The sequence below is a fragment of the Mirounga leonina genome, unplaced genomic scaffold (genome assembly GCF_011800145.1).
Source record: "Mirounga leonina isolate KUSES-001 unplaced genomic scaffold, KU_Mleo_1.0 Mir_94, whole genome shotgun sequence".
Lineage (NCBI taxonomy): Eukaryota > Metazoa > Chordata > Mammalia > Carnivora > Phocidae > Mirounga > Mirounga leonina.
The window spans coordinates 35,566,162-35,588,439 of NW_023270855.1; the positions used below are offsets into that span (position 1 = coordinate 35,566,162).

Below are 22,278 nucleotides of genomic sequence, written 5' to 3' on the forward strand. Positions count from 1 at the left end.
ACACACACACACACACACACACACACACACACACACACACACACACACAAACGCATACCAACACAAGCAGCGCCAAACTGAGCAATAAGGTTGGTGATTTGTCTCCTTTTTTTCACCTTTGGAAACTGAGCTGCTTTTCTTACATTAGAGAGGTTGCATCTGGGTAGAAAATGCTCTTTCCATGCTCACCTTTGCCTTTGAAGAGGTCAGCATTGTTGCCAAACATTATTAACTTAAATCTCAGCAGGAATGACTATAATCAAAGACTGAGTCGCAAATTAAAATGGGAACTTGTATTATTAGCTATCATGCCTTTCCTTCTCTCCGAATCGAAGCAGAAGATGCTACCAGGTCAGCTGTCTCTGTCCACACCTCAGTGCTCCTGGGTGTCAAGGAGTTCACATGGCCATCTCGTTCAGAACTGTGTTCACCCAGATGTTCTCTTTCTTCGCCATAGTGTGGAGTGAGTTCTACTTCTTTGAATCATCCAGATGAGAACATGTTCATGATGGTTTCTACAGCATTGGGAATTCCTGCTTTTTTTGGTCAGGTCTGCTAGAGTTGTAAAAGGACGCTTTCTGGACATTAACTTTGTAGCAAAAAGGGGTACAATGAGGTTGGCAAGGGAAGAAACAATTTTGATGTAGTAAAAATAGGATTGTTCAGAGCTGAGATGAGAGCTTTCTTACTGTTTGGTATTCAGATGAAATTTTGTTTGGAAGTCACATCAGCGAATATTATATTTCTTCAGGACCTCGGCTGTGTTTTCCATCAGGGGGCATCTTTATTTCACTTAACTTGTGCAGCAAGCTGAAAAACCATAGATGGTTTCAACTTTTTTTTTTTTTTTTAACCTACAGGTACTCCAGCCATTCAAACATGTTTTTAGTGTCTATTCTGGAACCTTAAAGAATGATTTTGGACAAGGCCAAACATTTTGTGGCACCTACTCCACACAGTCCCTTCTTTTCTGTGCTTACTTGCATTGGCACTTAATTTGTTACGGTGTATTAGAACATTTCCCCATCAGGCTTTTAGAACCTGAATTTTTTAAACACGAAACAGGATTATGGATTAATCTCAGGCAGGGAAGTCCCTGGGGGCAATGTAACCTGACAAGTAAGACTCTGCTCTTGGCAAGCCCCTTGCGGGGTCGCCCTCTGTTCCTGCCGTTGACCTAGTGGACGAAAGAGTGGATGTGTGTGTGAGTCTAGGCATGACTTCTCTAAAGATCAACATTTGTACACACTGGAGTCACCTTTTATACATAGTGCTACTGACATTAACCAGAGAAGTGGGCCTGACAGCCTCAGCCTTAAAGCCAGCTCGAGAGTGGCCCGGCTGTGCGCACAACAGTTTATCTGAAGGGATTCAGCACATTACACAGCCTAATTGTGTTTCATCCAAAAGGAACTATTGCCCAGATAGAGGCGCCTCTAAGGTTACTGAGTGTGACCCAACAAAATGGGGTAGTCGTTTCCATATATGTATAGTTGTTAGATATTTTAAATACCAAGGTTGTTTCTCCTTGTGAAGTCCAGATACCATGATCTCCTTATAGATAATTATAACAGTATTAATTCTTAACCAACTGAGCCACCCAGGCGCCCTATAACAGTATTAATTCTTGAAGAAAAGAGAGAAATATTTTTTAAACAAAGTAATTTACATATTTGAGAAATCATAAAAGGGAGAAAAAGTCCCAGCTGAAGCAATCAGATCCTTGAGTGAATATTTGGCGTTCAAGCAAGGAATCCAATGTTTTCACTTAAGTTTGTCTTGAGACTACTTAATACCAAGATTATGTTTGATTCAGGGTTATGTTTAATCATTTTATATGCGACTAGAGTATAATCTCATATTGGTAATGAAAATGGTGATTTTTTTTTTTTTATCTGAAAAGAGCTACTTGGAGAAAGAATCACTTATTTTGAAAATAGAGTTCAAAGGCATAAATTGTAGAAAACGTCTTATGGGGAAAACATAGACATCTACTTCCAAAGCATGATACAAGTACTTGGCGAAGCCTGGCGTTTAATATGTGAGTATAAATTGTCCTGTCGACAGAGCACTTTCCGTCACAACTGTGAAGTTTTGAAGAACAAAGTGTCACACATTAAGATTTGAGTAGTTTTTGTCTCTGCTCAGATTAACAGTGAATGCTCCCCTGTGTCAGGGTAATCGAGAAAAACAAAAGTTGCTGCTTTTAAGCATGAAAGTTACACTCGGCAGGATGTGTACTTTGGTTGTTTTTATAGGAATGTGCTGGATTTGACCCTTGCGATCCACCCACTGTCTGCTGGGCTCCCCTGGGACCAATACACAGCCCCTCGCAGGGGTTGGGGGACAGTCCCCGGTGCAGAGCCAGGTGAGAAGCAGAGTAACTGGTCCTGGGAGCCCAGTGTCATAACCCCACTCTCATTAGCTCAGCTGGATGGCCAGAAAGTAAAGTCTCGGTCCCTGGAGTGCGGGGAGGATGTTGAGCAGCACATGATGACTGCTAGGATTGGAAGGAGGGGCACAGTTGAGCGCATCTGCTCTTGTGATCCGGTGGATACTTAATTCCACTTGGAGATGGAAGGAAAGTGGGTAAACCCTCCTTCCAGCTTGAAAGTACAGTTCTGCTCCATCTGTCTGTCAGCCCTGCTTACGTGGTGTCTCTCAAACTCATCCGCAGTCACTTTGTATGTGGAGAGAACTGGCTGTTTGGGTGGGCGTCTTTGTTCCAAGTCTTCCCTTTATGAAGCAGTTTTCCCGAAGTTAACCAATTAAGAATTGTTTTTTTTCCATGTAGCAGTAATCGCTCTGAGAGGAGGGAGCCAAGTCACTGTGGGGGATGCTGTGCCCCAGGGACACATTTTGGAGGATTTCCTTCTCCTGAAGCCACAGGGTCAACATAAAGCCCTATAAAATGTTTTAAATGAAGAAGAAATTGAAGCGGAAGATTTCATTCTGGCACTGCATGTCTGGTTTTTGCTTTCCTCCCACTGAGGAGCTAACCAAGCCAGAAGTCTGGAGGATATATTTAGTTTGAGGATAATGAAGCTTTACTGTGATTTTTTTTTTTTTTACTTACCTGGATTATAATTATAAGGAACCTGGTACCTGCCAGTGGCCTTTATGAGTTAGTCTATGATGCACTGTTGTTGAACATAGTATTTTAAGATTTTTTTTTTTTTTTTTTTTTTGCGAGAGAGACAATGAGAGACAGAGAGCATGAGAGGGAGGAGGGTCAGAGGGAAAAGCAGATTCCCTGCTGAGCAGGGAGCCCGATGTGGGACTCGATCCCGGGACTCCAGGATCATGACCTGAGCCGAAGGCAGTCGCTTAACCAACTGAGCCACCCAGGCGCCCTGAACATAGTATTTTAAAATTGTGTGTGTGTATGTGTGTGTGTTTGTGTGTATGATGGTTTGTTTCTTTTATAAAAGGGACCACGGTTACGACATTTTTATCACTTAACTCTTAAGGACGTCACTCTTGCATCCTGAGTCAGTAGGTGTCAAGCCATTGATTTGAATGCCGAAGGTTTTGCCTGCATATGTAGTTGTCCTTGGGACTGGAAGCCATTTAGGACATGAGCATTCTCTGCTGACATCCTCATAGTTATGACATTTTGGAGAGGATTAGTCCTCAGGATGATGGGGATGGCCTCACCGACCTTATGTGAGCATTTCCTGTATCCCCCAGTATTTGCTCTTGCTGTCCTTTTCCCAGCTGAAGCGGGCGCCTAATATATATGACATGCACTTAAAATTGCCTTAACCTTTAATTTTTAGATAAGTGTAGATTCATATACAGTTTTAAGAAATAATAGAGATCTTGTGTATCATTTACCCAGTTTTCCCCCAGTGGTAACATTTTGCAAAACTGTAGTATAATATCACAATCAAGATATTGATACTATTGCAATCAAGTTACAGAACACTTCCAATACCACAAGGATCCCTCACCCTGCCCTTTTATAACTTCACTCAACTTCTTCCCCTTGCCCATCCCTTAACCCTGGCAAGCATTAATCTGTTCTCTGTTTCTGTAATTTTGTCACTTAAAGAACATTGTATAAATGGAATCATATAGGATGTGGCCTTTAGGAATTGGCTTTTTTTTCGATTAGCATAATTTACTGGCTATTCCTCTGAATTATTGGTTGTATCAATACTTAGTTCCTTTTTACTGGTGAGTAGTGTTCCACACTATGCATATACCACAAAGTAAATAATGAAAAGAATACAACTGCTGGGTCATACGGTAGTTGCATACTAAATTTTTTAAGAAACTGCCCAATTGTTTTCCAAAGTGGTTGTGCCACTTCACATTCCTCAGGATTTTCTGCATAGACAATTATTTCATTAACAAGTAATGACAGTTTTGTTGTTTTCTTTCCAATTGTTATGTCTTTTATTTCTTTTTCTTGCTTTAGTGCAGTGGCTAGAACTCCAAGTATTATGCTGAATAAGAGGGGTGAGAACAGATAATCCTTGCCTTGCTCCTGATGTTAGAGAAAAGCATTCAGTTTTTCACCATTAAGTATGATGGTAGCTGTAGATTATTTTTGGTAAATGTTCTTTATCATGTTAAAGAAGTTCCCTATATTTGACACATATATTTTGAAATGCAATTTTATATTTTTACAGTGATTAAGTGTGCTTTATGATGTAGTTGAGTTTAGGAAAGGGAGATTTTCCTTGGTGGTCCTGATCTAATTAGTGAGCCCTTAAAAGGGACTAGGCTATTCCTGAAAAAAAAGAGTCAAGGCATGAGAAAAATTTGATGCAAGGGATGTTTTTCTATTGCTGGCTTTAAAGATTTGAGTGGGCCATGTGACAAGGAAAGCAAATAGTCTCTAGGAGCTAGGAGTGGTAAGGTAAAGAGGACCTCACACCTACAACTGTAGGGAACTGAATTCTGTTCCAACTGCATAAGCTTGGAAGAGGGCCGTGAGCTCTAGATGAGAATGTGGCCTGCCATATCTCAATTTAAACCCTGTGAGGCCCTGAGTGGAGAAACCAGTCATACCGTGCTTCCTGCCTGGGCTTCTGACCTACAAAACTTTCAGCTGTCAAGTTGGTGGCAATTTGTTACATAGTAATAGAAAATTAATACAAAAATCAAGTAAGATATTTTGGAACAGTGCTGGAATCAAAGCCTATAGTGAATACTCTCCTCCAGGGACTCAAGTAGGACCCAGGTCTAGTCACTAAATTATGTTCATCCATATACCTGTGGGTGCTGGTTGTAGACTAGATGCTGTGTTTAGGTCTGGGGACACGGAGGAGAATGAACCAAGGTTTTGTTTAGTTTCATTTTGTTTTTTTTTTTACTGTTGAGGGTCTCATGGCCCTCTAACAATTGTCCCGTTATATTTGTACTCAACAATCATACTCACATTCTGGTAAAGAGTAAGTCATCTATAGTTCTTAGGTAAACCCCTTACCTTTTCCGAGCTTGAGTTAAATGGCCTGATTCTTCGGAAGTATGTGAGGACCAGATGGGTTATAGGAAATATTGATTGACAGAATGATTACCTTTCTATAGTATCGTTCTTTTCTCCCTCTTGGCATCAATTCCCGTAATTATTTACTGACCATATACTGTGTGTTGGAGAAGATGCTGGGTCTGGTGGTTGGATCAAGGATGCATCAGACTCCATATGACAAGGACCAAGATGACATACAGACAGGCCACTACCTATTGCTCAAGGCTGATGGAACTTTGATGCAAGGGTCCTGAGGGCTTCAGGAAAGGGCTTGGAGTCAGGCTTGATATGGGGCTGATGGAAATGTGTCACAATCGACAGGTATCATCTGCAGAGCCAAGCCAGTAGGAGAATTCAGAGTAAAAGAGGCTTCCTTCTTTCATCCTTCCTCCTTGGAAATGCCTCGGAAATGTTCCTTATATCACAAGAAAGTAGGCCTGTTTGAGAACACTGCCCTGATTTGTTGAATGGGAATGAATAGACCTTGTTTAATAGAGGTGGCTTTAGGGGCATGAACAAATGGTTCTGACTTTTTAGGGCCTGACAACTAATTTTGAGAGATGTAGAAACAAAATAATAATAACAAAATCATAAAATGCTGCACAAACACAAAACAAAACAAACGAACAAACAACCATACTGGGCTTCCAAAACCCATAGGAACTTTATGAAGGAACAGTAATGAAATGAGCAACATTCAAGCACATTGTGGGGTAGGGTGAGGTGGCAGGAATGACTGTTGACAGCTCTGGAGTCACCAACACTCAAGCACTCCCTGGTGAACGGGGATTATAATCAGCATAAATCTAAGTGACTGTCAGGAACAAAGCTGCTGTGCCCGGAAGTGTGGCCTGAGTTAAGATTACTTTGGCTGAGGGTAGCTTCCACTGTAACTGCCACCAGAGGGCCTTGCCTTGCTCTGGACTTCTGCTTTAGAACTCTCCTTTGGAGGCTGGTTTACCGCAACCAGTTGTCCATGGGAGCAGAAGTACATCCTATGCAGACCTTCCTTGGTTGCAATTTTCCGAAAGTTGTTCTTTTTTTTTTTACATTAATAAATCATATTTGCAGCAAAAGTACAAAGAAAAATAGAACAGAGTACCTAAAATCACTATGCCTGGAAACAAACACATCATTAATATTTTGATATGTTTCCTTCTAGTCTTTTTGTTTTCTGTGAATATACATTTAAAAACCCACATATAGTTGGGATTGTATTGTATTTACTATTTACTAGCTTGCTTTTCTCACTTGGGATTTCATGAACCTCTTTCCTTAAAATTCAATCTTTCTACTTAGTGTTTAATATCTGTCCAACATCTCAACAATTGGATGCCTCTAATTTACTATCCAATTTCTTTGCAACACTTATACATACACACACACACATTATAATTTATTTAACTCATTTATGCAGAAGGTGAGTGTACATATGTGTGTATATATGTATGCATTTATATTTATATATGTGTATATACACACATACAAAATTTTTATACTGATTTTTATAAACAACACTATGATGAACATGTCCTCAGAAAAATTTCCTCTGGCAGCATAACTTATGATAGCCTTAGAATTAATTCCTAAAGTGGAATCACAGATCAAATGGTGATTTATGAACTATAGTGAATGTAAAGGAACTTACAAGTTTTTCTCATATATTCAAAAGAGATAAACTTTCTACAAAGATTGAAATAATTTTTTTAAGATTTTGTTTATTATTTGAGAGAGAGAGAGAGTGGTGGGAGGGGGGAGAGGAGTAGAAGGAGAGGGGAAAGAGTCCTAAGCAGACTGAGCATGGAGCCTGCACGGGGCTCGATCTCACAATCCTGAGATCACCACCTGAGCCAAAACCAGGAGTCAGGCACTTAACTGACTGTACCACCCAGTTGCCTCAAAGGTTGAAATAATTTCTAAACACCATTGGACAATAAAGTTGTAAAACTTAGATGCTCTGGCTCTTTCTAGTACAGTCGCCCCTAGAATTGGCTATTTACATTTTAATTTTTTAAATTTTATTTGTTTGAGAGAGAGAGAGAGAGAGAGCACAAGCAGGGGGAGCAGCACGTAGAGGGAGAAGCAGACTCCCCGCTGAGCAGGGAGCCCAATGTGGGGCTCGATCCCAGGACGCTGGGATCATGACCTGAGCTGAAGGCAGACGCTTAGCCAACTGAGCGCCACCGAGGCGCCCTACATTTTAATTTTAATTAAGATTAAACTACATTAAAAATTCAGTTCTTCAGTTGCATCAATAACATTTCCAGTGCTTTGTAGCTGCACGTAGTTAGGGACATGTGTATTGGATAGTGCAAGTTAGAACCTTGCCATCATCATAGGAAGTTCTATTGGATAATAACTGCTCTAATGTCTTCACAAGTTCCTTCATGGTTGTATTTGGAATTCAGATAAGTTAGACTAAAATATGAAACAACACGTATTTTGAGAGAGATTTACTTGGTTTATTATAGATTCTGTAGTAAAATATTTCACCTTTCCATTGAAAATGAAAAATATTGTGTCTCTCTGAAAATGTAAGAAAATGGAAATTGTAACTTTGTCTTGCTTACTCATCCTCTACTAGGCTGAAAGCTAAGCAGCAGTGTTTAAACTAACATCACTGTTGGTAATGATTACAGGTTACTGTGTGTTTGCTATGTGCCAGTGTGTAACTACTCACCTTCAGGGATTCCTCACAAGCAGCCCAGGAACTGCAGTTATTATCCAGAGTTTACAGAGAAGCGAACTGATGTAAAGAGAGGTCAAGAATCTTTTACAGAGTCACATAGCCCAAACATGGCTGGATCTGATTGGGAACTAAGCCTTCTGGGTTCAGGGTCCATAATCTTAACCACTAGCTACACTGTTTCCAAGAATGTCCCAGACTGTTAGGGAAAAGACTAGCTCTTTGCCATGTTGTGGAACTGTGCACAGGTGAAGTAAAGAACGCTTCCCAATTGTTCAAGAAATACCTAGACCAAACATACACAGAAACTCATCTACACAGCCTTTTTGTCAAGGAGGTTCCACTGAGCCCACTCTGATCTGGAATGAAGAGTGCTCAGGGCATTGTGGGGAAACTTCTATTCATTTGTATTCCAATACTATTTGATTTAACAGAATCTAAGTCAGATGTATGTATTTTACACATTTCTTCTCTATCCATCTTCTATTGTGGTCTGAAGTTTTGTTAATGAGCCTGGGAAGAAGAGAGGGAAAAGGGGGAATTTAAAATGTCAAAATCAAAGAGCTTGAGCCCAAACACACTCACTTGATGTGGGTATTTGTTTGCTGCTGAAGGATCCAAGGTGACATATTTAAGCAAATCTCCTCAATGCTTAAACTTTAGCGAGGAGGGAACAAAATCCCAAACACAATCTTGAGGGTGGTCAGGTCCAGGCAGAAAGCAGTCTGGGCATTTTCAGTTTCAACCTTTTCCAAAAGGTGTCAGTCTAGGGCAGCAGTGGGGAGGTAGGAAGGCATGGAGATAGAGATGTCAGATAAGAGTAATTGGAAAAATAAGATTAGTAGCCCTCGTTTTAACAGATTCTCCGCCACAAGCATCACTGTCTGAGAAGTTCTTGCTGCTGAGGAGGGAGGGTTTCAGCGTTTATCTTCGCCCTCTGATCTCTGGGTGACCTTCTCTGTGCCCAGAGCAGACCTGGGCCAGGTCCCAGCCATTCCCACAGGACCAATTCACATTCCGGTTTGGCTATAACCTGGGATATGGGGATTTCATTGGCTCTGTGTTCTGGTGCAAACTGAAAACTACCATCCTCTTGTACTCAGGATGAGTGAAGACAGAAAACCAGGATGGATGGTGAAGGCTAAGGCAGAGGGGCCCATGTATTTTTAAAACATGGTTTAAAAAACTGTTTAAAAATTCCAAATCATTAACACAAAATAGACACTAACTCAATTCTGACATATGATTTAAGAAAAAAAAATTGTTTTATCAAAATATTTGAAGATCAGTTCTTGCCAGGCAAGCCTCATGAAAAGCACAGTACGTTGCCACGTGTCAGGAAGAGACACACAGAACCTGGAGTGGGGCTCTTGGCAGATAACTGAGAGAAAAGCTGGTTTTCAAATATTTAGTTAAACAACACAAATGTATGTGTAAGTTTAAGTCGACACATGTTAATGATTTAAGGTCTTAAACAGGTTTTTTATTTTATTGTTTTAAGGCTCCACTGTTCACTTTAAAAGTTCCGACAGTTTCTCCAGGGCTGGGTGTAAGCATTAGACTCTTTAGAAATTCATTTAACAGCTTCATTATTCTTAAAGTGTACAGAGTTATGAATTATTCAAATGCATTGAGTAGTCCTGGTAATTTAGCCATTTCATAAGACAGGTTTTATGATCTGCCACATGGAATGACTAATAAAATCAGAAATGACACACAATTATTTGTTTTTTAAATTTGTGTGGCCTAATAGACATCTAGCTTGAAGAAGCCTTTAATTATTATGTTCTAGATTTTTAAAAACAAACTGATGTATTTTAAAATGTAATCTTAGTTCTCCAGATATAGTATCAGAATTTCAGTTTTGACATAGTTAGGGACCTTTTAGGAAATTATTTTAAATTGGAACATCTTGAGTCTTATAAAAGACTTCTGAGGTTGCTGTGAATTCTGTTTTCTTCGAAGGTGGCATTTTAGGAATTAAACGGTTTTCTAAATTTTTTCCCCCAGGAAATATTATTGACTGGTAAATTACCAATAGATATACCTCTGAAAGAAGCAAATGTTGTGTTAAATCAAGACAAATATGTTGATTTCCTGCTGGGCTTCTCAAAAATGGTTTTTAACTCATAATCATTGTGATTCTCCAAGTAGCAATTCCCTAATGCACAGGACCACAAGGCCCCACAGCCTGGTCCACCAGCACTCATTTTTTCCTTCCTCTTCAATAAGCCACTCCACTTGACTGATTTAGGGAGGTGGACCATGAGGCCTAGAGCAGGACTGGGTCTTGTTTCACTCTTGCTCATCACTCAGTACTTTTCTTTAATAGCTTAAAAAAAAAAAAAAGATTATTATTATTTTTTTTTATTTGAGAGAAAGAGAGAGACAGACAGAGAGTGGGGAGAGGGAGCGAAATCCTCAAGCAGACTCTGCTGAGTGCAGAACCTGATGTGAGGCTGGATCCCAGGACCCTGAGATCATGATCTGAGCCAAAATCAAGAATCGGCAGCTTAACTGTTTGAGCCATCCAGGCATCCCTAGCTTTTTTTTTTTTTTTAATCACAATTGTGATTAAATAGTTTTTTGATTTAAGCTTGTCTGCCAAACCAAAAAGCTTCTGAGGACGAGCCTGCTGCAAGTGTCCAGCAGAGTGGCTGGCACATAGGAGATGCCCTCTGAGGTGGCGAAAAGGAGAGAGTGCATATTTTCCAGGTCCTAGGGCAGAGCATGTGGAATGCAGAGCAGGACTAAAAGCTGCTTGCTTGTACTGCAGATCAAAGCTTGGGACATTTTTATTGTGCCATCCTGAACCTCACAGTTTCTGGGTGCTCTTAGTGGCTACTGGGGTGGCAGTGAATGCAGGGCCCCCTTGCATTCAGGAGCTGAGTAACCGAGCCCCCTCATCTCCATAGCAAGGGGAAGGTGCTTGAGGCAAACAGGGAGCAAGACCTTGAAGGGTGTTTGGTGAGGATGGCAAGGGGACCACTGATTTATGGGGTAGGAAAGTATCAGGTTCGGACTCACACTTCATCCATCATGGCACTAAGTGAGTCAAAGGAGGGTGTTTCAGAATCACGCCTTTGCCTTTCCCTTCCTGCCATCCTGCAGGTACTTCTTGACTATGGACACTGTTGTTGTGTCAGGGGCTGGAGGGGTTTCCAAAGAGGATGAGGATGTGGTCCTTGCCCTCCAGGGGATTACAATCCAGTTGTAGCAACTAAGTCTAAGTAAGCATCCACATGAAAAGGTGTGCAGAAATGTGAGGTGGTATATAATTAAATGGTAGAAAGTCTAGTGTAGACAGTAAGAACTGGTCCTTGGTACTTGGGTTGGATGGAGGTAATGTGGCTAGGAACCCCTCCCAGGGACAATGGTAACTGTCATGGACACTTCCAGGGTGTCCAGCAGAAAGGGCTGGATGCTTTATGTGTATTACTTCCCTTTATGCTTTTGCCAATGCTGTGCAGTAGTTTCTCTCTCCTCCCCATTTTATAGGGGAGGACTCGCAGGCTTAGAGAAAGATCAGTAATATCCAGGGTTCCTAGACTAGGCTGCACTTTGGAATCACTTTGGAATCATCTGCATCTTTAATAAAATATAAAGACCTGACTCCCACCCTCAAACGTTTTGATTTAATTGGTGGAGATGGAACCGTGGCATCAGAATTCTTCATATCTTTCTGAAGGATTCTAAGGTCCATCAAGGTTTAGGAAGCACTGAGTTAAGATTGGCCTAAGGTCATAGAGATCCTACTGTGAAACCCAAACTTGGTCCAGGTGTGTGCTTTTACAACTTTTAATCACCGTACTCTTCCTGCCGTCCTGCAGCTATTTTTTGAGTATGGACACTGGAGGGAATGTCAGGTCTGTGAAGGAAGCCAGGGCTCTGTGACAGAGCCTAAAGATGGGATGACTTTGGTAACTGGAGGGAGTCACTGTGGGGCAGTCCAGGGCTGTGCATGTGTATGTGTGTCTGTGTCTGCTGTTGAGGATAGGTGACAGGAAGCGCAATATTTGAGTTCAGTAATAAGCAAACATAAAATGGGTTAAATACCAGGCACCGTATTAATAAGAGTTGACACCTCTATGGCACAAAGTACTAGGCATTATTCTCAGGGTATCACAGATGTTAATCCATTGAATCTTTACAAAAACCCTGTGAGCTAAGTTCTGTTATTACCCTTCCATCACTCGTGAGGAACCTGAGGCTCAGTGAACTTTTGTAACTCACTCAGAGTGGCGTAGGTAGTAAGTGGTAAGCTAGCTCCTGAATTCTGTTTTGTAACCACAGTGTTGTGCTACCTCTCCTGTTTTCACATTTGCCAGTGTTTGCACTAAGAACGGTACATTCATTGCTTCATTAATACTTGCAGTAACTCTTCTGAGAAGTACTGTTGTTACTGATGAGAAAATTCAGACCCTTTCCCAAGGTTCTATGACGAATACGTGGTAAAACAGGCATTATTAGTACAGCCTGGCTTCATAATCATGCTTTTAATCATTCTCAGCATTTTAAAATACATTAAATTTTTTTTTAAAAATTCAAAATCCTGAGTAGAATTCTATATGTAGAACAGAAGTAGAACAACTCCCTGTGAGTGTGGGATGGTGGAAAAGATCTCTGCTGATTCATACTCCTCCTCCCATGCCACTGAGCTATTTATCAGACCCCAGATGCCCTTGGGAACCTGGAACCCCTGGTGCTCAAGGAACACATTTAGAAAACCACTACTATGGGTAATTGGGAGCTCTTTGAGGTGTGGGAGCCAGGCCAGTGATATTTTTGACAAAATATTGGTGGTTTAGGTCTATTGTCTTGGCAGTAGAGATAAGTTATGACAGTGAGTCCTGTGGGACATCTTTGAATCCTAGACACATAGGGCCCAGTTTAAAGACACTTTCAAACACACATAGTCAAAGCAGTTGAAAAAAATCAAAAGGGTAGTCTAATTCTTCAATTTGTGTCTTTGGAAAACATTGAAGGGGCCCCAGAAATAGCCCCTAGCAACTTTTTCCTCCTTCCCTTTTTCTCTTCTTACAATTTTCTTCTTCTGCCCTTAAAACAAAAGAAATCTCTCTCTGTCCCCAGTCTCAGGGCTCATTCTTCCTCTTTCCCTTCTGACTTCTTTCTCCCACCTTTTATTACATAGATCCTCATAGTCTGTGCTTCAGAGTCCTGTACCTTTGCACTAGGTTTCTCAAGTTCACTCTGCTACCCATTGGCTAATTCCATGTCCTAAAATCCAGGAATGGACCTGGCTGAGAGATACACTATGATGGGGAGAAGCTGATCAGGCAAAGCTATGTCCTTATTTAGTGTATGGGGTAGAGGCAAAGGCTAGGAATACACACACACACACACACACATGCACGCACACAATTATTTTCAACCCCCATCAGAAATGTGGGAGAGGAAGGGACCTGAGCTTGAGGCATCAAATGTAATGATAGAAAAGAATTATGGAGGTGCCTGGGTGGCTCAATCAGTTAAGCGTCGGCCTTTGGCTCAGGTCATGATCCCAGGGTGCTGGGGTTGAGCCCTGTGAGGGGCTCCCTGCTCAGTGAGGAGTCTGCTTATCCCTCTCCCTCTGCCTCACCCCCCAGCCCTTGCTTGTGCTCTCTCTCACTGTCTCTCAAATAAATAAATAAAATCTTAAAAAAAAAAGAATGACGTGAGAGACTATGGACTCTGAGAAACAAACTGAGGGTTCTAGAGGGGAGGGGGGTGGGGGGATGGGTTAGCCTGGCGATGGGTATTAAAGAGGGCATGTACTGAATGGAGCACTGTGTGTTATATGCAAACAATGAATCATGGAACACTACATCAAAAACTAATGATGTAATGTATGGTGACTAACATAACATAATAGTAAAAAAAGAATAATGGATCGGAGAAGTGTTTCTAAAATAGAGCTATAACACTTGAATATGAATGGAAAAGAAAAGAGGAAGGAGAGGAAAGGGACAGATATGGTTCTGAGGTCTTAAACATGAGACTGAGTAAAGGTCACAGTATTGGACCTGTGGATGTGTTAGGGAGTGTAGGGAGCGGCAGGTTGGGAGGGCAAGGAGTGGGCGGTAGGGATTTGGTTTAGGCAGGTGTGCATGGATCACGAGTTGGCTTTTGGTCATCTTGCATCTAAAGTGATAACTAGGACATCCAAATGGAAGTAATCAACAGGTGGTTAGGTATATGTGAAAGAGGTCAAGGGAGTAAAAGATAAAGTTTGAAAGGTATCTGTATATAGGTGAGAGCTGTGGAGACAGACCTCAATTTTCTTCCTAAAGATACACATGGATGAAGAAAATGATTCTAGGACAAAGTAATAAGAGGAAGGATCCAACGATAGTCTGCAGGAAGATGAAGAATTTACAAAAGAAACATGGGAAATAGTTTTCCAATCTAAAAGAGACCTTCAGATAACTCAAGGGAAGAGTTGGTTTTAGGAAAATGGTGGGTGGATACAACCCCACTCACCCATTAAACTGTGTTTACAAGGGACTATTTAATGACAAGGGGAAAATTCTCATGATACATTTATTGAAAATTATTTAGAAAATTGTATGTAGCATCCCAGTTACAAACACACACACATGCACACGCACATGGCGGGAGAGAGAGAGAGAAGGAGAAATTATAACAAAATGTGTAGAGTGTTTATTTCCAGGTGGTGGGATTTTGGGTGATTTTTTTCTAGAGATTTTTATTTATTTATTGAGAGAGATAATGATAGAGAGAGAGCATGAGAGGGGGGAGAGTCAGAGGGAGAAGCAGATTCCCTGCTGAGCGGGAGCCCGACGTGGGGCTCGATCCCAGGACTCCAGGATCATGACCTGAGCCGAAGGCAGTGGCTTAAACAACTGAGCCACCCAGGTGCCCTGATTTTGGATGATCTTAATGAAAAAGAATGTCATTATTTAATCATAAATAAAAAGAAATTTTAAATTTTTATATCTGTATCTTTTACAATTTATATGATGAGTGTACTTTATTCTCATTATTAGAAGAAAAGTCATTTTATTGACATCAGTTAGAAGAAGAATAAATAATGTATATGCAACATCATCTCAGTTAATGCCCACAAATATGGAATAGAATAAGCAGTATAGTCCCCTGTTTCCTGGTAAGGAAACTGACTCTGAAAGAGATGTAGGAACTTGTGTCAGTCACATAGTAAGTGATGGAGCTAAGATTCTAATCTGGTGATTTTTAAGGCACAAGCTACATATACATATCCAGCTAAAATGTCATGTCAAATGAGGGGAAGAAGTTGGCTGTGCAAACTATACATTAAGAAAAGACATGTGGGGGGCACCTGGGTGGCTCACTCGGTTAAGCATCTGCCTTCAGTTCAGGTCATGATCTCAGAGTCCTGGGATTGGGCCCCGGTCAGGCTCCCTGCTCAGCAGGGAGTTTGCCTGTACCTCTCCCTCTACCCCTCCCTCTGCTCATGTTCTCTCTCTCAAATAAATAAAATATTAAAAAAAAAAAAAAGACATGCGGCAAGAAGGAAGGTACCAATGGCTTGCAAGTGTAGAGTTTCCATGGGATAGCAAAAGTGAAAAGCAATTTTCTTTCTTGATGAGAGGGGACTGGTGGTGGGGAGATGGAGGCAGATTTAGGGCATTTGATAAGAAGTGTGACAGCTTACGAGTCAAGACAGCTCAGGCCAGGCTGGGGTAAAAGACAGCCATCATCTCATGGTGTAGAACAACAGAGGTTTATACCTTGCTTATGTGATGTGGGTTGGCCTTGGGCTTCATTGTGGTCACTCTGAGACTCAGGCTGAAGGAGACATCATCTGAAACACAGTTCACAAGGAAAAGGGAAGGTCGGGCTTAAGTACTAGCACTTAAATGCTTCTACCTGGAAATGACAATGATTTTATTGGCCAAAGCCTCACCCCTATTAAAATAGAGGGGCAAAATGTGGCCCTACCATGTGCCCTAAGGAGGAGAACTGGAATATTGTGAACCACCCTAATGACCACCACAACAGGGAAAACATTTCTTGCTTTTTAACGCTCCTGCTTTGGTAGCAAAGGAAATAGTTTGCAGAACTCTAGGTGTTTAACACAGGAGGTATCATAGGCATCACTAGGAAACTAGGACTCAAAGAATCAAGTGATCATTTGTACAAAGTCACCAAAAGAAACAGTGGCTGTGTGAAGACTAGAACTGTGTATCTGAGGCCAGTGACCCCAGTGGTCCTCAACGTACAATACTCACTGCCCTGGGATATGTGAATTTGGAGGAATCGTAGTCCTTGGCCTGGAAAACTATTGGAGACTCTGCTTGCTATGTGTTGAGAATAGCAGTCTCACCTCATATTAGGAGTTCCTGATGCTGGCAGCCAGTGACATCTCCATCAGTAAAAACTCTGGACTGCATCTCTTAGGTGCCCAGGTTTCTCTATGTGGTTATTGCTGAAATGACCAAGGAAGACTGCAAGTCATTACTCTAAAGTATAATTGTTAGAGTTGGGTTAATATAAAACTAGCTGGGGCTGGCCCCAACAGTAAAGTAGCGGGTGAACTAAGCACTGGGAAACCCAGTTGAGTATCTCTGTGTCTGTAGATTGCAGACAGATCAGCTTCAACTTAATGAGAGAGAGATTTAGCAGGTGAGAATCCTGGATAGTCTCCCTCTTCTCTGAGATCAATAGTGCATTTTGAATAGAGAGTGATTTATGAAAGGAAATGGGGTCATGAGGACACAGTCCATCTGATAGAGGGTTGGGCAAACTGAATCTGAGTTGGCACTTAGAATGACCATAATTTTGATCTTTTTTTACACCGCTATCAAAAATGGGAGGGGGGGGCAGGAAAAATATCTGTTTCAGGCTCACCAAGCATTGCTTTGTGGAATGGCTGCTAGTCATATTTATAATATTCTATACATTTATATGAGAAATAAATATTACAGTTGCTTTTTAAATTTTGTATATTTCTAAAGTTAAAGAATAAAACTATTCTACAATTAGGCAGGTGTGGTTCTGGGACTTTCATGGTTAACCCTCATATTCCTTGCTTTTTAAACTGTTTTTGGTTTCGGCTTTGATTTACATTATATGGTCATCAAATTCCTCTTTTTATCAGGGAAAAATGGAGGGCTTTCTGAATCTTAAAAGCATGTAATTTACCTTGGATGTGAACTATAATGCTTATTCTGAAAAAATTCCATGTAAAACTGAAGAAATTGTGTAGAAAGTCTTTATGAATTGGAACCTAACATGTCATTGACACATTTGGAAGGGCGTTCTGTTGACTTTAGTGATGGATGATCCCATTCTGCCAAGTTCAGCTGGAAGGGGGGTGACTTAGAAACCCAAATACCAATGCTGGAATCTAGAAACTTCCTGGAACCACGGTTTTAAGTCAGGAGGGTGGATGCGGCCCGCCTCTGTGCAAGGGATGACATTTCACTGGCTTGCTCCACAGAAGTGTCTGGAACAGAACCATAAACACCAGCTCTCTTTGTTGCCTGTTGGCTTTTAAAAGCCCCCAATGGTTTGGGGAGGATAAGGCCTTGCCTTGGGGCTCCCTGTGTCCAATTTTTTGGGACCTGGCTAAAAATCCTGGATATTTGATAGTCTAGCTTATTTCTATGGTGTATTAGCACCCTATAAAAGTTACATGTCATTTATTTCAAGTTTAGAACCCTCTCAAACTTCAGGGGCAAACCAAACTTGAACCTTTTGTGGCTGAAATTCTGTTTACCTTTGGCCAAACCTTGCTTCCTGAATGTGAGGCAGGGAGGTGAGGTGAGAGGGGGCTCCTGAGGCCCCTTGGACATCAAATCGCTTTTGCCAAACAACGCTTTGATAGGTTAAAACGTGAATGAATCTGAAACACGTAGATTAACTTCCTGTCAGAATACTCTGGGGCCTACACACAGAAGTATATTGTGCTGGGCAAATGCATTTTGAGTGTTGCCTTCTGCCTACTATGAGCAGTATCTGAGATTTTTGCCAAACACAGGTTGAAATTGGGTCAAGCTTGTTACCTTCCACTTGTAATAAATATATTAAAAAGTTTCCGTAAAGGTTACTGGACAATCCAATTGAATGAGGACCCTGGAGAAATTTCGACATTTCTTGTGTTTGAAACATTTACTTTCAACCAGTGACAAAGAAAGAATGGACTCTAAGATACAGTGCCCAGATCAAGGATGGCTATGATTCCTTTGTGTCTGTTGTCGGAATACAGGCTAGCAAGGAAGGCCTGGTGCTTGAATGAAGGAGAAATAACACACCACGTTCCACGTGCCTTTCAGATAGAGGAACTGATGAATGCATTGGAGAAGACCCGACAGGAACTGGATGCCACCAAGGCACGCCTGGCCTCCACGCAGCAGTCTCTGGCTGAAAAAGAAGCGCATTTAGCCAACCTCCGGATAGAAAGGAGAAAACAGCTGGAGGAGATCCTGGAGATGAAGTGAGTACCCATTTTTGTTTTCCTGGTTTCTCTTTTCTAACTTTCCTTTAGGGATGGGGAGAGGAAGGCTAGAGAAGACAAAGAAAGAGCTTGAAGAAAGAATAATTTAGCTAACACTTAACTATTCATTTCCGTGACTATGCTTCTTATGTTTTTTAATTATAGCTTCCATGTCCCAATTTGCACATTTTTCATATCTGTTATTCAAAAAAAAAATCCATCATTAAATTTTGTGCGTCTGTGTTTTGTGGACGGCGCTGTTAATCTTAGATTTGTCTCAAAGGTCTGAACTGGCCAAGAGACAGAGGCCTCGTTAAGCACAATAGTAATTTGAGTGCTGCTCAGTGTTAAGTGGAAACTTTTCTGAGGAGGTATTTCCTAATTGTGACTATAACTTTGCTAATTATATTCTTTTCACATGTGTACAATGCGTTGCTTGTGTTGGCTTTCATAGAGTCTCAAGGTTGGCACCTCTTTGTTTAGAAAGCAAGGACTCTGATTTGCTGGTCTGATAAAAACAGACTTGGAAATCCCCCTGCCCCCTCCTCCCCCTCACCCCAGGGTAGGGTAGGTGAGGGGTAGGGGGAGACTGGAACCAATCTCTTTCTTTGATTTAATCAATAAAGTGTGGCCTCATGCTGGGCAATGATCCTTCCTGTGGGCCCGTGACACCCATCTCCACCTAGCTCTTATTTCATTCTTACAATGAAATATCACCATGGAAGAACATAGGAAAGAAAATTACTCAAGATTTTAGAAACAATCACTTGGCTATGGATCTATTCCTAAAGAAGTAGGCAAGAAGCAGCATCTCTCAATATAAGTTAAGATAATCACTAAGATATAATTTAACTTCCTTCCACAATAAGGGAAACGTACATAATTATGGCATCTTAAGCCCGTAACATAGACTTTGAAATTGGTGGCTAGGTATGGAAGCATGACCTTATCCTGACCCCACAAGTCTTACACATGGTTAACATTAAACCCAGAAAGCTTAGATCATGGAAAATATGGAATGAAATATTTTGAAGGATTTAATAATGAGGATAAGACTTTTATTACTTGTCAACTACCTCAGTTTCTTCAAGACCAAAGAATAAGTAGTTTTTTTATACATAAACTTGCATTTTTCCTAATAAAATAATACATAATAAAAACAGATATTATTATCCTCAGTTTAGAAGTGAGGGAACTGAGATTCAGAGAGATTTCAAGTAATTTGCTTAAGGCCATTGGCCAGCATTAAAACTGAAATCTTCTACCTCACGCTCCCTTTTCTACTGTCTTATTTTCTCATGGAGCTTATGTGAATTCCACCAAGCCTGGAACTTTCATCAGTTTGAGTCACCGTGGTTATCTTACTGCCTAGAACAGTGCCCAGCATATGGTAAATGCCCAGTAATTGCTTATTGAATGAGTGAATAGATTGAATGTGAAGACTGGATTTTATGTAGCTAAGAAGAAAAGTATTTCAAACATCTGTGACATTACCAGCTTGATCAATAATTTATTAACAATAGCAGTACATTGATTCCATCAAGCTTTATTCTTTTCCATTCACCAGTCCCACTTCTGCCACCTTGTATGTTGTGATGTGTGATGTTCAGCCTAGTTTCTTTCATTGTTCTCCAGCTATTCCCAAGTTAACTCTATCTCTTGGAGTGATTTATTATGCCTTTGTAGGGAAACTTCCATTACTTCCTGTTTATAAAAAGGACATATACTTTCAGCGTTTTGGGAGAGCAAGTAATGGTGAAGCACACTGGTTTGGGAGTCATCAGATCTAGGTTGGAATCCTATTGCTTCCACTTGGCGGCAGTGTGATTTAGGGGAAATGACCTTAAGATCGCTGGCCCTTCTGTTTCCTTCTATAATGACTTTCGCGGAGTATTTGAGAGGAGAGGCACTCAGGAGGACTTGGCCCATGGAAAATGATATATGTGTGTAAATGACGCTATCAGCCAATGAAAATATGTCATTTGTTTAGTATACTTTGTGAAGAGTATCATTTATCTGAAATTTGGATTTATTTTTCTTAAACATATAAACCTTTTCTGTGTGTATGTTTTCCCACTTAATTTCATGATTTCAGATAGCACCTAACTAAGACCTCTTTTGGTGAATTGCCACATTATTGCTCAAGTGCTTAATCTTCTGCCACTGCAAAATAAATACAGAATTCTTCTGTTAATTCCTTTGGTAAAAGTAACAAAGCCCTGCTTCATTAAGCCCAATATGGACCCTATTCACCATTTAATTGGCCCAGAAGCGCCACTTATGGGCTCCTTCCCAGGACTACGTGGGCACAGGTACAGGGCAATTATATTGACCAACAACCCCAGTTAGATTCAGGAGCCTCCTGGGCTGTTCAAGTCAACCAATTGGTTTGATCAATCTTGATTTTTAAGCCGAGCTGACATATGGTTACACAAATTTATACATGTGATGAAATTACATATGGTTACTGGACATTAACTGAGTCAACATAAGTTAGTAGAAAAAAATCAGATGGGTATATCCCTGTCAGTGTTTACTATCACTCTGTGCCAAGGATTATTGGTTTTCTTTTTTTTTTTTTTAAGATTTTATTTATTTGAGAGTGAGAGAGAGAGAGAGAGCTCGAACAGGGGTAGGGGCAGAGGGAAGCAGACTCTCCTGCTGAGCAGGGAGACTGACGTAGGGCTCAATCCCAGGACCCTGGGATCATGACTTGAGCTGAAGGCAGACGCTTAACTGACTGAGCAGCCCAGGTGCCCTATTGTTTTTCTTTCAACTTGGCAGGCATCATGTAAGCAACTTTAGGTGAAGTCTATCTATTTCCAAACCCTGTGGGAAGGGAGAGGCTGTACAGTATTAGAGGATGGAGGGGTGGGGCCATGAGTCAAGAGAAAGGAGGTGGGATATGTTAACTTACCCATAACATGAAGGAGATCACTCCCTGGTTACCTCAGTTTTCTCTTCAGTAACATGGAGGTGATAATAACGACCTTGCCTACTTTATAGAATTGTTGTACAGGCAGGATTTTTTTTTTAAAGTACTGAACTGAAATGAATATAAATCAGCATATGTGAAAGTGCTTTGAAACATAAAAGGGGCTTTTGAAATGAAAGGTGGTGTCTGTTAAATTCGTTGTAAAATCAAATGGCACAGAGTTTTAAAATTGGAAAGCAGCTGGGTCCAACCTCCCAGGGTGCATAAACCAGACTCCTATCCACATAATTACTAATAGGGAATTCACCAGGCCCTGGTGAACACCATTCCCACTGGAAGTCATGGGCACTTGCAGGTACCTCACTGGTACTTAAATGGAACCGAAATGGCTTTCCATGTAATCTTCCCACTTTTCTTGGTTTTTGTTCAGAGCACACAGAATTCACCTGAGCCCCATACACAGCACAGACAGCATTTTAGATATTTCTTCTGGTAATAATAGTGTTCATTTCAGAAAAGAAAAATTAAGAAATATGAAGAAGCAAAATTAAAAAGAAAATCACCTATGATCCTACCACACAGAGACATACACTGATGGCATTTTGGTGCAAACCTTTACAAATACTCTTTACTTTTTTTTTTCTTTTTTGCTCTATATTTTTTTAACACAATTCAATTGTACTCTCATATTTTGTAAATCCTGCTTCTTTTGCTTACTGAATGGTGAACACCCTTCCATG

At 40.8% G+C, this 22,278-nt stretch overlaps 1 protein-coding gene across 1 annotated transcript in view; it reads left to right on the forward strand.

The window, feature by feature from the left end:
* LOC118005512 (ERC protein 2-like) overlaps positions 1 to 19,180 on the forward strand; it is a 137,580-nt gene extending 118,400 nt beyond the window's left edge. Inside the window, exon 8 of the mRNA XM_034997433.1 lies at positions 18,443 to 19,180. Coding sequence (XP_034853324.1) covers positions 18,443 to 18,607 — 165 coding nt within the window. The 3' untranslated portion in view covers positions 18,608 to 19,180. The remainder of the gene's footprint in view (positions 1 to 18,442) is intronic.
* The last annotated feature ends 3,098 nt before the right edge of the window (positions 19,181 to 22,278 follow it).